The sequence below is a fragment of the Sapajus apella genome, unplaced genomic scaffold, assembly GCF_009761245.1.
Source record: "Sapajus apella isolate SASKATOON/1434 unplaced genomic scaffold, GSC_monkey_1.0 scaffold2, whole genome shotgun sequence".
NCBI lineage: Eukaryota > Metazoa > Chordata > Mammalia > Primates > Cebidae > Sapajus > Sapajus apella.
The window spans coordinates 24,057,292-24,071,500 of NW_022436942.1; the positions used below are offsets into that span (position 1 = coordinate 24,057,292).

At 54.6% G+C, this 14,209-nt stretch overlaps 1 protein-coding gene across 1 annotated transcript; it reads left to right on the top strand.

The window, feature by feature from the left end:
• Positions 1-1,866: 1,866 nt before the first annotated feature.
• LOC116561426 (keratin, type II cuticular Hb5) lies at positions 1,867-9,599 on the top strand. The gene is made up of 9 exons (XM_032293209.1): positions 1,867-2,470; positions 4,512-4,720; positions 5,287-5,347; positions 5,489-5,584; positions 6,231-6,395; positions 6,649-6,774; positions 7,158-7,378; positions 8,125-8,156; positions 8,583-9,599. Exons 1-9 carry the CDS (start codon positions 2,051-2,053, stop codon positions 8,774-8,776), a joined length of 1,524 nt encoding a protein of 507 aa, XP_032149100.1. The 5' UTR covers positions 1,867-2,050; the 3' UTR covers positions 8,777-9,599.
• The last annotated feature ends 4,610 nt before the right edge of the window (positions 9,600-14,209 follow it).

Here is a 14,209-nt window from a genome sequence, read left to right on the forward strand (position 1 = left end):
GTCCCCGGCAACAGGCCCCGCACTGAGTAGCGGGGGCTGGGGAATCGTCATCCCCTGCAGTCTCCCACAGAGCCTCCTCTCTGTCCCCAGACTCCACCCAGAATTGCTATACAAGTGAAATCAGACTAAAGGAAACATTAAAAGCAAACTTGAAAGGGTAAAGGAGTCATAAACACACAGAGGAGGTGAAGACCATGGCAGGGCAAGGAGCAGGACCTCTCTACTGGGCAAGGCAGGTGGGAATGTTTCTCATGGGAAGCAATAGGCCCTTTCTGTTATCCAGAGCCTTCCCATCCCAACCGCACATTCTCATGTATCATGCACTTCACCCTTGAAACAGCCCCAGAATTTAAGGATGAATCCCACATTACATTTAAGGAAACAGGCTCAGAGAGGTTAAGAACTTCCCCAAAGCCATACTGCTAGTAAGGATCCAAACTGGACCTTGAACCAGGTCTTCCAGCTTTGATTCCATTGCCGGGTTGCCAAATCCAGATGCTTTTCCATGGATAATTATGACCTGGATATGTTCTAGGGGCAGCTGGTGAGACCACCTGATCTTCCCCCACCAACTGTCAAGCTCTCTCTACCCTGCCCTGAAGAACAATGTGGAATGTAGAGGTGAGATGGGAGTCGATCAGCCTGATCCTGGGTGAAGGTCCTGGGAGAGGTCGGCTGGCTGTGGAGATGAGGGCAGATGCAGGACAGAGTGTAGGGCATTTCATGAAGGACTTATGGGAACAGCAGCACAGTGGCAGAGTTTGGTTACGGAAGGCTTCCTGGAGGAATCACCCTCTGAGGAAGCTCATTGGCTCTTCTTCCTTAAGTTCCTGACACTTGGGTATCTGGCTAACCTCCCTGGGGGCAGACCAACATCCCCAAGCTTCGTACTCCATAAGCATTAAAAGAATAGCACTCATTATCCTAATAAGTGGCCCAAGGACACGCAGGGAAGCAGAAACCAGAAGGATGGGGCTCCCAGAACCCTGGGAGCCAGAACTCATGGCAACCTAAGACAAGAATAAGCCACCATCCCACTTCCAGCTTTGTGCAATGCAGTCTCCCCTAGGGATGACAATTCTGGAGCTGGCCAACAGAAGGAACACCTCCTGCAGCTGGTGGTCTGGGAAGGGAGACTCACATGACCTTTTTCTACTTAAAGAGCAAAGGAAAGGTGACCACAGCAAATTTATAGCCCCCAGGTTATCCCAAGGTTGAGTTCTCCAATCCTGTTGGCCAAATGGAAGAAAGTATCTAGAGGGAGTCTCCCCATAATCTACAAGTGGCCATTATTGTGGCTACTGAGAGTTATGTGGTTTGCACTTTTGCTGGGTGAGAAATGAAAGCTCTGGACCAGCGCCTCTGGGCTGGAATCCAGACGGTTCCAAGAGACCATCTGCCCCAGCCCTCCATCCTGGCATGGGCATGTTCAGAATGACCGCTCTGCTCCTGAACCTTCCAAGCAATGCTGCCTGGATAGGGTGGGATTCACCTGACCTATTGGCCCCTGAAATGCAATGATTTACTTGAGAATGTGTCCTCTGTGGAACCAGGCAGAAGGATGCAATGGCCGCCCCCCAGTCTCATCTAACCTAGGACCCTACAGCCTCTCCCTTGAGACAATGGCCCCTGCCCGTATCCCAAACCCGGCCACCCCCAGGCTGTTGCGCAGTTCAAATCCGTCTCCGAGTGTGGGTTGAGGCCATCTCACAGACAGACTGTGAGAAAATTAATTACTTAATGTATGTAAACGAGCTTTGAAGATGAAAAGTGCAAACGCAGTATCCTTAATAACATCTTCAAGACTTCACGGAGCCCGAGTCACTGCTGAGCTCACCTTGAAGATGAGTCCGTGGGGAGTTGCTGGCAAACTCCCCAAGCCCATAAACAACATAAAATGGCTTTTCACTCCTTTTATGCAGCCAACCCCAGCTCTCCCCACCAATAAAAGGACCAGGGAGGATCAGAGAGACCAGAAGGATCCTGAGCCTCGCAATCTGCCGCCCGCACCGCCCGCCGCTGTCTCTCAGACTCTGCTCAGCCGCACACCATGTCGTGCCGCTCCTACAGGATCAGCTCAGGATGCGGGGTCACCAGGAACTTCAGCTCCTGCTCAGCTGTGGCCCCCAAAACCGGCAACCGCTGCTGCATCAGCGCCCCCACCTACCGAGGGGTGTCCTGCTACCGGGGGCTGACGGGCTTCGGCAGCCGCAGCCTCTGCAACCTGGGCTCCTGCGGGCCCCGCATAGCCGTGGGGGGCTTCCGCGCCGGCTCCTGCGGACGCAGCTTCGGCTACCGCTCCGGGGGCGTGTGTGGGCCCAGCCCCCCCTGCATCACCACCGTGTCGGTCAACGAGAGCCTCCTCACGCCCCTCAACCTGGAGATCGACCCCAACGCGCAGTGCGTGAAGCAGGAGGAGAAGGAGCAGATCAAGAGCCTCAACAGCAGGTTCGCGGCCTTCATCGACAAGGTGGGTAAGGCCTGAGACAGCCCAGAGAAGCCCCCAGCCCTGCTCTCCCTCGGGGAGGTTCCAATCTGCTGAGGAGACAGGATGGCTGCGGGTTTAAGGCAGGAGAGGGAATGACCTACAGACCCACACAGGTGAAAGGGTCAGTTTCCATCATTTAACTACCGCAGCATTTAATGAGGTCCGGGTGTGGTCTAGACATTGAGCCAGTGGTCCAAAGTGTGTGTGTATGTGTGTGTGGCATGTGAGTGTGTGTATGTGTGTGTGTGCATGTGACTGTATGTATGTGTGTGTGTGCATGTGCATGTGTGTAGCGGTATGTGTGCGTGTATTTGTTAGTATGTGTGTGAAAGTATGTGTATATGTGTGTATGTGTGTGTGCATGTGTGTGTACGTGTGTGTGCATGTGTATGTGTGTAGCAGTATGTGTGCGTGTATGTGTGTTAATGTGTGTGAAAGTGTGTGTATATGTGTGTACGTTTGTGTGCATGTGTATGTGTGTAGCAGTATGTGTGCGTGTATGTGTGTTAGTGTGTGTGTACATGTGTGTGAGTATATGTGTGTGTGTGCATGTGAGTGTATTTGTGTGAGCATGTGTGTCTTTCTTGAGCCAAGACGACACAGAACTATCAGAACTGTGTCTGAAAAGTTGGACTGGGCAGCAGGTACTGGAAGAGTGGGAGATAATGGGGAGACCAAAAGACCTTGTGTCTCCTAGCCAGGCAGCGTGTGAAGGGGCTGGGAATGCCCAGAGCCACACTGCCTCCCCCAAGCCCTCGCTGCACCACTCAGCGGTGTGAGACACCAGGCAGTTTCCTCGGCTGGAGAACAGGACCTGCCTCATCCACTTGTGAGGGTTAATGAGTCCACGCATGAAACATGATGGCAAATAGTAAGCCCTCAGTACATGTCGGCTGTTATTATCATTACTTTCCAAGGACAGTGGTGGGTGAAGAGGTGTGACAGTTAGCCAGTCCAGGCTTGGCAGCCCCTTCAGGAGGGAGGGCTAGAATGCAGACAGACAGGTGGCCAGGCTGGCAGGAGGAGACCTCCTAATGTACCCAGAGCATGGAGAACGCTGCATAGCTGTGAGGCTGCCTCCCAAGAAAGTTTTGTGAGGGGAGGCTGGGAGCCTCCTTCACAGGCTCCTCCTGTGTCCACAGGCCTCTAGCAGAGCAGAAGGACCAGGCTTGGGGGCCTAGGATCAGGGTTTAGGGAGCAGAAGCAGTGACCTTCCTGTTTTCACTTTTTCTTCAGTGATCCGAGTTCATCTTCACAGTGAGCAGTTGGGATGGGTATCAGCCTCTCCACTTTTCAGACAGCAGCCTGGGGGTGAGGGGGTGTATATGAGCAGCTCAGACATGCTGTAGGGGCAGGCAGAGCATGCCTATCTTGTGGCAAGACTATCGCTCACCATGAGCTGGGCATTTCACACCTTGAGGTCTCAATTTCCCCATGTGTAACATGGGGTAAAGTCTACGTCCCACAGCGCTGTGGTAATTGGATGGAATGTAGAGATAGATGATATGGACATAGACACAGACATTAGACACGAATGTGTGTATCTTAGCACCGGCCTTGGCACTACGTAGTAAATATTTAATAAGTGTTTGTTGCATAAATGAGTAAGTGAAGGACAACTGGTAATTATAATAATAGTTAAATAGACTGAGCATTTACTGCATGTCAGAGACTGTTCCAAGCACTTGATATGCATTAACTTGTTCAATTTTCACAACAGTGCTAAGATAGGCAGTATTCTCCTCTCCATTTTGGAGGGGAGAAAACTGAGCCCCAGGAGGTGAAACAATTTGCCCTTTAAAGTATCAAAGCCGGGGCTTGAAGCAGACCTTTGGTTAGCCAGGTTGCCTTCCTTCACACCCACAACTGCCTCCCTGGGGATCTGGGAATGGGTCCCTTGAGCTGCAGACACTCAGCTTTATGGCTCAGCCCATTCAGCCAGCACCCAAGGGCAGAGAGAGCTGTGGGGGACCAGGCACCTCCCCCCAGGCTTCCTCTGACCCTCTTCTCTCCGGAACGGCAGGTGCGCTTCCTGGAGCAACAGAACAAGCTGCTGGAGACCAAGTGGCAGTTCTACCAGAACCAGCGCTGCTGCGAGAGCAACCTAGAGCCGCTGTTCAGTGGCTACATTGAGACTCTGCGGCGGGAGGCTGAGTGCGTGGAGGCCGACAGTGGAAGGCTGGCCTCAGAGCTCAACCACGTGCAGGAGGTGCTGGAGGGCTTCAAGAAGAAGTGAGTGCAGCAAGCTGGGGGGACTCAGGGGAAATTCAGAGAGAAGGCTAGGAGGCTCTGCCCATAGCCCTCTTCTTTCAGATTCCTCTAGCAGGCTGCCTGGAACCCAGAGCAGGGATCCAGTGGGGACTAGATTTCTTCAGATTCCTGGGATCCACCTCTAAAACTCTAGAGCTACTTCTAGGGGAGTGAGGAGAGGCAATCCAGTGGAATTCTAGCACTCTCTATGTCCCCTGCCCTTCACAGCTTACCTTTATGACATGGGCTCTGTGATCTCCCTGCCAATGGGACCAGCTCTTTGAGATCTAGGATGCCCAGATGATTTTAGACTTGGGGGAAGGAATGTGCATTCCCAACCCCATCTCAGGCAAAAGGACTGCGGTGGAATGAAGCCAGGCTGGGACAAGGGCTAGCCGTGAATAATACACAAAATAGATCCTGGAGGGGCCAAGATAACACCTGAAGGGGATTCATCCCTTTTCAATCCCTGGAAGAGCTTGCCCAGGAGTTGGGATGGTATTCAAGTCCCGTTTCTCAGCTCCAGCCCTTCTCTCTCCCACACCCAGGTATGAAGAGGAGGTGGCCCTGAGAGCCACGGCAGAGAACGAGTTTGTGGTTCTAAAGAAGGTGAGGAACTGGTCATGGGGCAAGGAGGAGGGGCCCATCGGTGCACACTCCAGCGAGGGGCAGGGTCACCACGCTGACCGGAGGCACCTTCCTTTGGTCTTCTCTCACATGCGCGTCCCCTCCTCTCTGTCCCACTGCCAGGATGTGGACTGCGCCTACCTGCGGAAATCAGACCTGGAGGCCAATGTGGAGGCCCTGGTGGAGGAGTCTAGCTTCCTAAGGCGCCTCTATGAAGAGGTGAGGGGGCACCTGCCACCCAGCCAGGACAGGTGGAGGGTTGTTTTGGAGACGGGAGAGCAGCGGGGCAAGGGTGCATGTGTGTGCCTGTTTGCCAATGTGCAATGTAAGTGTGAAAAGAGCTTACACACACATGCCAGGGGCCCACAATACAGAGGCCACATCCACATTCATGTGTGTGAGGAGCATGGAGTGTTCATGTTCTTGGGCTGCTCAGAGTCTGTGACCTCTGCATGTTGGTGTGCTGCCTGTGTGCTGCGTGTGTGAGTGCCAGACTAGACATGGGCACGAGAGTGTGCATGTGTGGTGGGGGGCCAGGATGGCTTCGCACATAGGGCATGGTCCTCATTAATGGACTAATCATTCATCCTGGCATCCAAACCCCAGCTCCCCTGGTGGGTGACTTTGGATCAGAACTTTTCACCCTCTGGGCCTCAGTTTTCCCACTTCTAAGGCAGACACACTGTTCCCAGGTGGCCTCTACAGCGCCTTTGTTGTTTGTAAGGAGCCTGTGTATGTGGGAAGGTGGTGGGAGCAGGAGTCATGTAAGCTTCATGGCCAGTGCCCCTCTAGGGAGTGGACATTGCTCCCTGGGGTGGCACAGCTCAGGGACCAGAAGCAAATGCACTGGCTGTCGGCCCCACAGGAGATCCGTGTTCTCCAAGCTCACATCTCAGACACCTCAGTCATAGTTAAGATGGACAACAGCCGGGACCTGAACATGGACTGCATCGTCGCTGAGATCAAGGCTCAGTATGACGATGTTGCCAGCCGCAGCCGGGCTGAGGCTGAGTCCTGGTACCGCAGCAAGGTGAGTGGCACAGGACACCTGCCTACTAGACAAAGCAGTGGGAGGGATGTGAGGTATCTATTAAATAGACTTCCTTTTCTGGGGATGCTGGTCCCTAGGGACGAGAAGAGAAGGGCTGTCTCTCTGAGGCTGGGGTGGCAGGGCAGGACTGCCACATGTGGTTGCACAGGCTGAGCACTGCACAATCATCCGTGGTGTCCTGAATGGATGGGAGGTCCCGCCCTGAGCCTCCTGAGCATCTCTCCTTCCCCAGTGCGAGGAGATGAAGGCCACGGTGATCAGGCACGGGGAGACACTGCGCCGCACCAAGGAGGAGATCAACGAGCTGAACCGCATGATCCAGAGGCTGACGGCCGAGATTGAGAATGCCAAGTGCCAGGTGGGGTCTGTGGAGGATTCAAATACCCAGCACAGGCAGGCTACAGCACCTGGTCCTAATCAGGCTTCATGGTGTGCCCATGAGGAAGCAGGGACCCAGAGGGAGGGCAGGAGCTCTATCATGTCTCACAGCACTCAGGCCATGTCACTGACTTCCAAAGGAAGACCCAGCCCCTTCCTTGGCCACCCTGTGACCACCATCAAGGAGAGATGGTAAAAAGCCCACCCATCTCCTCCCTCCTGTTCACAGCCCTATTAGCTACCTGGCCATGGGCCAATCTTCTCTCTAGGACCCTCCTCTCCCTGCCCTAGCTCCATCAGCTTGGGTGAGCCAAGCCGTGCCTTCTCTCTCTCATCCTGACCCTCACATCTCCACCCCAATAGCGTGCCAAGCTGGAAGCCGCTGTGGCCGAGGCAGAGCAGCAGGGTGAGGCGGCCCTCGCCGATGCCCGCTGCAAGCTGGCCGAGCTGGAGGCCGCCCTGCAGAAGGCCAAGCAGGACATGGCCTGCCTGCTCAAGGAGTACCAGGAGGTGATGAACTCCAAGCTGGGCCTGGACATCGAGATCGCCACCTACAGGCGCCTGCTGGAGGGCGAGGAGCACAGGTGGGGCTGAGAGGACTTTGTGGTGTTTCGAGGTGGAGGCTGTGGTTCTCCAGGAGTGAATTTCCTTGAGCTGGGTGTGAGCTACAACTCTGACCACTGTTAGTACAACAGCTTCAATAATGATGATAACTTTGAATGCTTCTGCGCTAGACCTGTGCTAAGTGCTTCTTCTATAATCCTCGAAATCCAATCAGATAAGTGTGGTTTTTCCCATCTAAAGATAAAGAAGTAGGCTCAGAATTCAGTGCCTTTATCATAGCTACACAGTTAATAAGCAGAAAAGCTGGGACCTGCACCCAAGTCTCATGCCAAATCCATTCTTGTTGAATAGCTTCCTCCTGAAGCTGCTGCGTGGCCTGCCACTCAGGCCTGTGTGTTATGATGATGATGTGCTTCTATATGCATTTAGCTCTTCACCACCCACAAAGCCCTTTCACATTCTGGTGCATCAGATTCAACTCTCCTTCCTGTGAGCTTGATTGGCAGCATCCAAGGTAGGCCACCATCACTCAAACTAGGGACACTATGTGTGTTCATAATCTCACTCACTGCTGCTGAAAATCAGGAGGCCTTGTCTTCAGTTAGAACCATCAAAGAAAGCAAGCATTTAGTGCGGATTTCAGGGAGCCCTTCCTGCCTCTCAGGGGTAGACTGCACACAGGATGACCCTCTCTTTCCCAAGCAACCATTGGACTCAAGGAATCCAGCTCAGTGTCTGCAACTAACAGAGTTTTCCTTTTCCCTAGGCTGTGTGAAGGTGTGGGCTCCGTGAATGTCTGTGAGTATCTGCCTGAAATTCTCCTAGAAAAATGGCTTTTTTTGATGGAAAAACTGAACTCATTGGCCTAACCTATGGGGCCTCGAGTGCTCCCCCAACTGTTTCCCCCTTCCCTGGCTCCTCAGTGGGGCCATGCCAGGTGTTAGAGAAAGCAGAGCTCAGAGCTCGTCACTGGTTTGGGCAGTGAGCTGTCGGCCATGGACCTGCAGCCTGGCAGCTTTGACCCCCTGGGCCCAGGGCTTGTCACTTCCTTCCTGCCCCAGCCCCCTACATGGACTGTGCATCTGAGAAACAGGGCCTGCGGTGTTGACCACCAGCTCCTTGGAGAGGGAGGCAGCTTCTGCAATGCCAGTGTCCTGGGGCCTGTCATACGGTGGGTGAGACCGCAGCGAGCCGCTCACCCCTCCACGTCTCCTCTCTCCACAGGTGTCAGCAGCTCCCGTGGCGGAGTCTCCTGTGGGGGCCTCTCCTACAGCACTACCCCAGGGCGCCAGATCACTTCTGGCCCCTCGGCCATAGGGGGCAGCATCACGGTGATGGCCCCTGACTCCTGTGCCCCCTGCCAGCCTCGCTCCTCCAGCTTCAGCTGCGGGAGCAGCCGGTCGGTCCGCTTTGCGTAGTAGAATCTTGGAGCCAGGGCTTCCCGCCAAGCGCCTGCCTGCCTGCGTCACTGCACTGAATGGCATGTGAATGGAAAATGTGCGCTTGCTTCCAGAATCTTCCGGATGTTCCTACAGAGGGAAAGACCCTTGGGCTGCTCGCCTCCGCCTTCTCATGCTAGGGAGATGCGTCCTAGTTCTTCTCCTGGCAGCAGTTTACAGAGGTGTTCCCAGCCCTTCGCTTAACTCCAACTTAGCTCCAAAATACCTGTAGCCAATTTGTATTATTCCACAAGCTCTCAGGGACAAGACAGTCCCCCAGTGTGACGGGAGACTGGTTGGCATGGAAATTCCACTTCCTGGGTGGAGGCGCCAACCTAACCATCCAGCCAAGCCACCCACAACCCGAGAATCAGGGAGAAAGTCCCCCCCCCCAGCAGCCCCTCCTCCTGGCTGGGGAGAGGTCCCCCAGCAAGCACTTCCCGTTCACGTTTTGCTTCTCTCAGACTGCCTTCCTGCTTCTGGGCTAACCTGTCCCAGCCAGGCTCCCCATGTGGCCTCGCAGCCAAGAGGCCCATTACTGCAGGGCATCCTTTTGCCTACAGCCCCTGGTTAAGGGACTTTGGACAGGTTTGCTATTCAGTGAACCTTTGTACATTTCAAAGTAGACTCCATGGCTGCTCCAGATGCCCCCTTGCTGGGTGCAGGTGGGGACTGTCCAATGCAGAGATGCTGGGACAGAGAGCTAGGCCACTTCCTGGGTCTCCCTCTTATGACTATCTACGGGTGCACTGCCTTCTGCGTTGTCTCAATCTGTGTTTCAATAAATGCTGCTGCGATGCAAGGGTGTGTGATCTTGTAAACGACAACGTCTCCACGCCCTTCCTGCCCCGTCTGCAGCTGACCAATCCCAGACCAGCCCCATGCAGTGTTTCCAGTCACCCCCCCACCCCAGTTACTCTGCTGCTTCCTGTCCACTTCCACAGTCTGATTCCACTTGTTCCCCCTCAGTCTTCTCAGGCCTGGACCACAGCCCAGCTCCCCGGTGATGACCTCTTTCTCCCCCACCCACCCTGCACACTCCCAGCAGCCAGACTCCATCCCAAACCCACTGCTCTCACCACCTCCTGCCTGGCTCAAGTCACTTGCTCACATGTGTGAGCTTCTTATGCCAAATGCAGGCTCCCTTCATCACCTCCTTCCCCAGCTACTCCTCAGCCCTGTCTGACCCTCCACCCAGCACTCTTCCTCCCAGACATGGAATCCACCCCAAGGAGACAAGTCTACCCTCTGAGGCAGCCCAGAGCCACTCTCTCTCCTACATATCCCTGTGGACACACAGGCCATCCTACATCCCTCCTCCCATTTGCCTTTGCCCAGGGCCCTCCTCTGCTCCCCATGCCTACCACCCTCACCCCCACACCTCTACCCCTCCCCACCCCACCCCCATCACACAGTGTCTGGAACCCTGAGAATCTTCTGTCTCTGTGGATCTGGGCCAGGAATGTCAATGGGTGTGTCTGGAGCCTGGATCAAGCTGGAAGTTCCATGAGGGCAGGAAGTATCCCCTCCTGGCTCTGACCTTCCACTAAATCCCAGGATGGGCCTCCAAGAAATGCCAGGCCTGGGATGTGCTGGATGAACGCAGGCAGCTGGTGCAGCAGGAGGTAGAGACGTCCAGTCCTCTTGCCCTCAGCTCCAGCTCCCCATTAGCCATCACTGTCGTCAGGCAGGCGTCTACCAGCCCCCCTGCTGCCCTGTCTCCCTGCCTCTTTCCCTGAGAGGAGACACTAAGGCCTTGTGCATCCTCACTTCAGGCCCAAAGGCTGTAGCCTCACTGGAGGCTGCTGGCTGCTTCTGAGTGCTCAGCCTGCTGCTGTGACACCTGGCGGACCTCCTCCAGGTCTCTTGCCTGCCGCCTCTTTTCTCCCAGCTCTTTGGGCCCTGAGGGCCTGGTGACAATCACAATAGACCAACTTTCAATTCAGGGGACATCGTTCACCCATAGAAAATGTTAAATCCCAGAGGCTGAAACATCAGGAGATGGAAATTTGAGCCCCAATGCTCCCAAGGGTGAGTCCTTGGGCAGGAAGTGGCTTCCATGCTTTGTGCATCAGTCCGGGTTGTGAGATGAGTGGGTAGAGTCTTTCCAGGTCTGCTACCTCCTGCGGTTTTGAGATGCTACAGTGAGTCTAAGCTTGGGGAAAAAAGCTTGATATTACCATGGATCTGGGCTGAGCAAAACTAAAATACCAAACATGATACCCAAAAAATAATGGCGCCATGGATTGAAAAGTCAAACAGCCAGAACCTGGGAGATATGAATAAACTTTTTAATACATTTCCGTGCTTTGTGTGCAAAGACCATTCAACAGATTCAGCCGGCCAGGGGTGCCTTTTGCTTAGGAGGAGGAGGTAAGCCTCTGCCCAGCTTTCCTTGCAGCCAACAGCAAAAACCCCAGCAAGCTCTTCTGGCTCAAAGGATGCTGCGGCTCCCACAGCTCTCTCCTGATCAAAGAACTATTCCCCACAGAAGGCAAAGGGTACAGTCCGAGGGTAACTAGGTATGGACATTTTATTAGAAAGAAAAAATTCAAGTCAAGTGATTTGAAATTGAGAGATCGAAGAAAAGCCAGAAGTGCAAGAGGCCCAAACAGTAAAGTGGTCACGGGAGTGATCCCAGATCTCTGCCCTGGGCTCCCTCCTCCTTAGAAACATCACAAACCAAGCTAACGCCAGCATCAGAGAAAATCAGACCTGCTGTGTGTATTCAATTCTTACGTAAATATTCAGTGATAGCCTCCCCGACAAACACACAAAACTTCCAAAGAATTAGAAGCATGGCCGGTGGGGTGGCTCGTGTCTGTAATCCTAGAACTTTGGGAAGCCAAGGTGGGCAGATCACCTGAGGTCCGGAGTTCGAGACCAGCCTGACCAACATGTTGAAGCCCTGTCTCTAATAAAAATACAAACTTAGCTGGATGTGGTAGCACATCTGTAATCCCAGCTACTTGGGAGACTGAGGCAGGAGAATCGCTTGAACTGGGGAGGCAGAGGTTGCAGTGAGCTGTGATGGTGCCATTGCACTCCAGCCTGGGCAACAAGATTGAAACTCTGTCTCAAAAAAAAAAAAAGTATGGATGATAATCCTTTCAAAGAAACAGATACACTTGGGATTTCTCTTCTTTTCCTTTCTCCTGAGACCGCTAACACTCCTCCACCAATTCTCAACCCACTCTGCTTCAGGCCATTCTCACAAACACCTATGCCCAAGACAGTTCCTTCCCCCAGCCCATGTCTCTAACTGTCTGTTCCCTGCTTCAATCTTTGGGATCTCAGAAAATAGAACTTTGCATTATTACTCACCTTAGCCAAGCATAGTGAGGAACACAAATCAACCACATTATCCAGAAAATTACCAAGCGTGTTTTGTGCAGACACGGACATGACCATGTGGGAATTATTGTCCCCTTGTCTGGGTTATTCATACCTCTGCCTCTCTCTGGAAATACAGGCATTAGGAGGTGACTGTACTAAACGCTTTGCTCGTTGAAGATTAAAGCAACAAGGACATGGTCACTAAGCACCACTCTCTTTGGGTGTAGGGTCATGCCAGACAGAACAAGCAATGGGAGAGGCTTAATTTACACTGCCTCAGGCCACATTCCTTCCTCTCCCAACCCCCAACCTGTGTATGCCTGGAAATCCCTGCTTATTTCTGCTTTGTTCAAACACAAAGGGCTCCCCCATGTTGGCAGGGGAGCAGCCAGGGAGTGGAGTGAGGCAGAGACAGCCTCACTCCTTTTTAAGCTTGTGCATTAAAAATGAAGTAAGGCAGGTCGTGGTGGCTCACACCTGTAATCCCAGCACTTTGGGAGGCTGAGGCAGGTGGATTATGAGGTCAGGAGTTCGAGAGCAGCCTGGTCAAGATGGTGAAACCCCATCTCTACTAAAAATACAAAAATTAGCTGGTGCCTGTAATCCCAACTACTCAGGAGGCTGAGGCAGGAAAATCCCTTGAACCTGGGAGGTGGAGGTTGCAGTGAGCCACGATCGTGGCATTGCACTCTAGCCTGAGCAGGAGAGCAAGACTCCCTCTCAAAAGAAAAAGAAAAGAAAATACCCAAGGCACTCATAGGTAAATAGCCACCCTCCACCACCATCGGAAAGGAAACACAGACCCTTCCCCAGTCCACATTCCCATGCCCCAGGGCAGCAAATGCCCCCAACACCCTGTTTCCTCCTCAGAGACACCCTGGTGACCCTTTTAACCTAATTTTACGCTGCTCAAACTTGGTGGGATCGGGATCCGGACAGCGATGGGCAGGAACCTGCAAGACCTTTTCATTCAGCAGACAGAGACCAGGGGAGCACTGCCCTACTAAGACAGACCTTGGACTACCCAGGTCAAGTCACTGCCTGGCCACAGTGGCCCCTGGGACACAGCCTGAAGGCATCAGGAGGACTGCGTGGCCGGGGAGAACCGTTCAAAATTTCTTCTCTGTTAAGGCAGCGGTGCAGTCCTGGCCCTCTGGGTGTGAGAGACTCGGAATCGGAAGGCAAGTCACAGTCCTGGACAGCGGGACCTCCCCAGCCTCGGTGGTCCGCAGGCCCCCCGGGAGGGGACAGTTTACAGCGTTAACAAGGGGGCTGCAGGTCCTCCCTGCCGGTCCCCACTTTGGTTCCGTCTCCCGTGGAAGCCACCGTTGTCCCCTACCTCCCCACCCATGAGAGTCAGGGGCCGCACCCCTCCTACCCCCACCCTTGCTTGCCTTGCGGGTGGCCCCGTGCCCTGCACTGCGCCCCCCCCCCCCCCCCCCCCCCCCCCCCTTCGCGTCTGGCAGCCAGGCGCCCTGGGCGCATCTCCAGATGCTCCGCGCGCGGCTGCCCTCGTGGAGCCCCTGGGATCATGTCCGCAGGGGCCTTGGGTCCTTGGCTCACGCAGGGTTCCTGCCTCGGCGCCTCTGGCACTGGACCGGTGCCTGAATCTCCTGTCGTCCGCCGGGATCCCGTCGCCCCCACCGCTCTCAAACACGCCGGCCCTCCAGGCCTGGGCCCTGGCTGCCCTCCTTCGCCCCTACCCGAGAGTGCCCCGCATCCCACCCTTAGCACCCAACCCCAGTGGTAAGGGGCCTGGGGCCCAGGGCCGGAAGGGACACGGGGTGGGGAGCTGGGTGCCACCCGCCCACCGTTTTGGGGTTGTGGGCGGGGTGTTTGGGGGTTGTTGGCTGCTCAGGGCTGCCCAGTACATGCCTGTAGCACCGTGGCCGGGGTCAGCGCCCTCCTGTCCACAGTCTAGGTGCTTAGTGCGTCCTGGTGGCGCAGACGTTTTTAAAAGACCCTCTGGGGTCTCCCGCCTATAGTGAGTGGGATGTGGGAAGCAAACCCGTGGGGAGTCAAAAGGCCCGGCCCTGCTCCCCCGGACTCCACCCCTAGGCCAGGGTGCCCGCCATT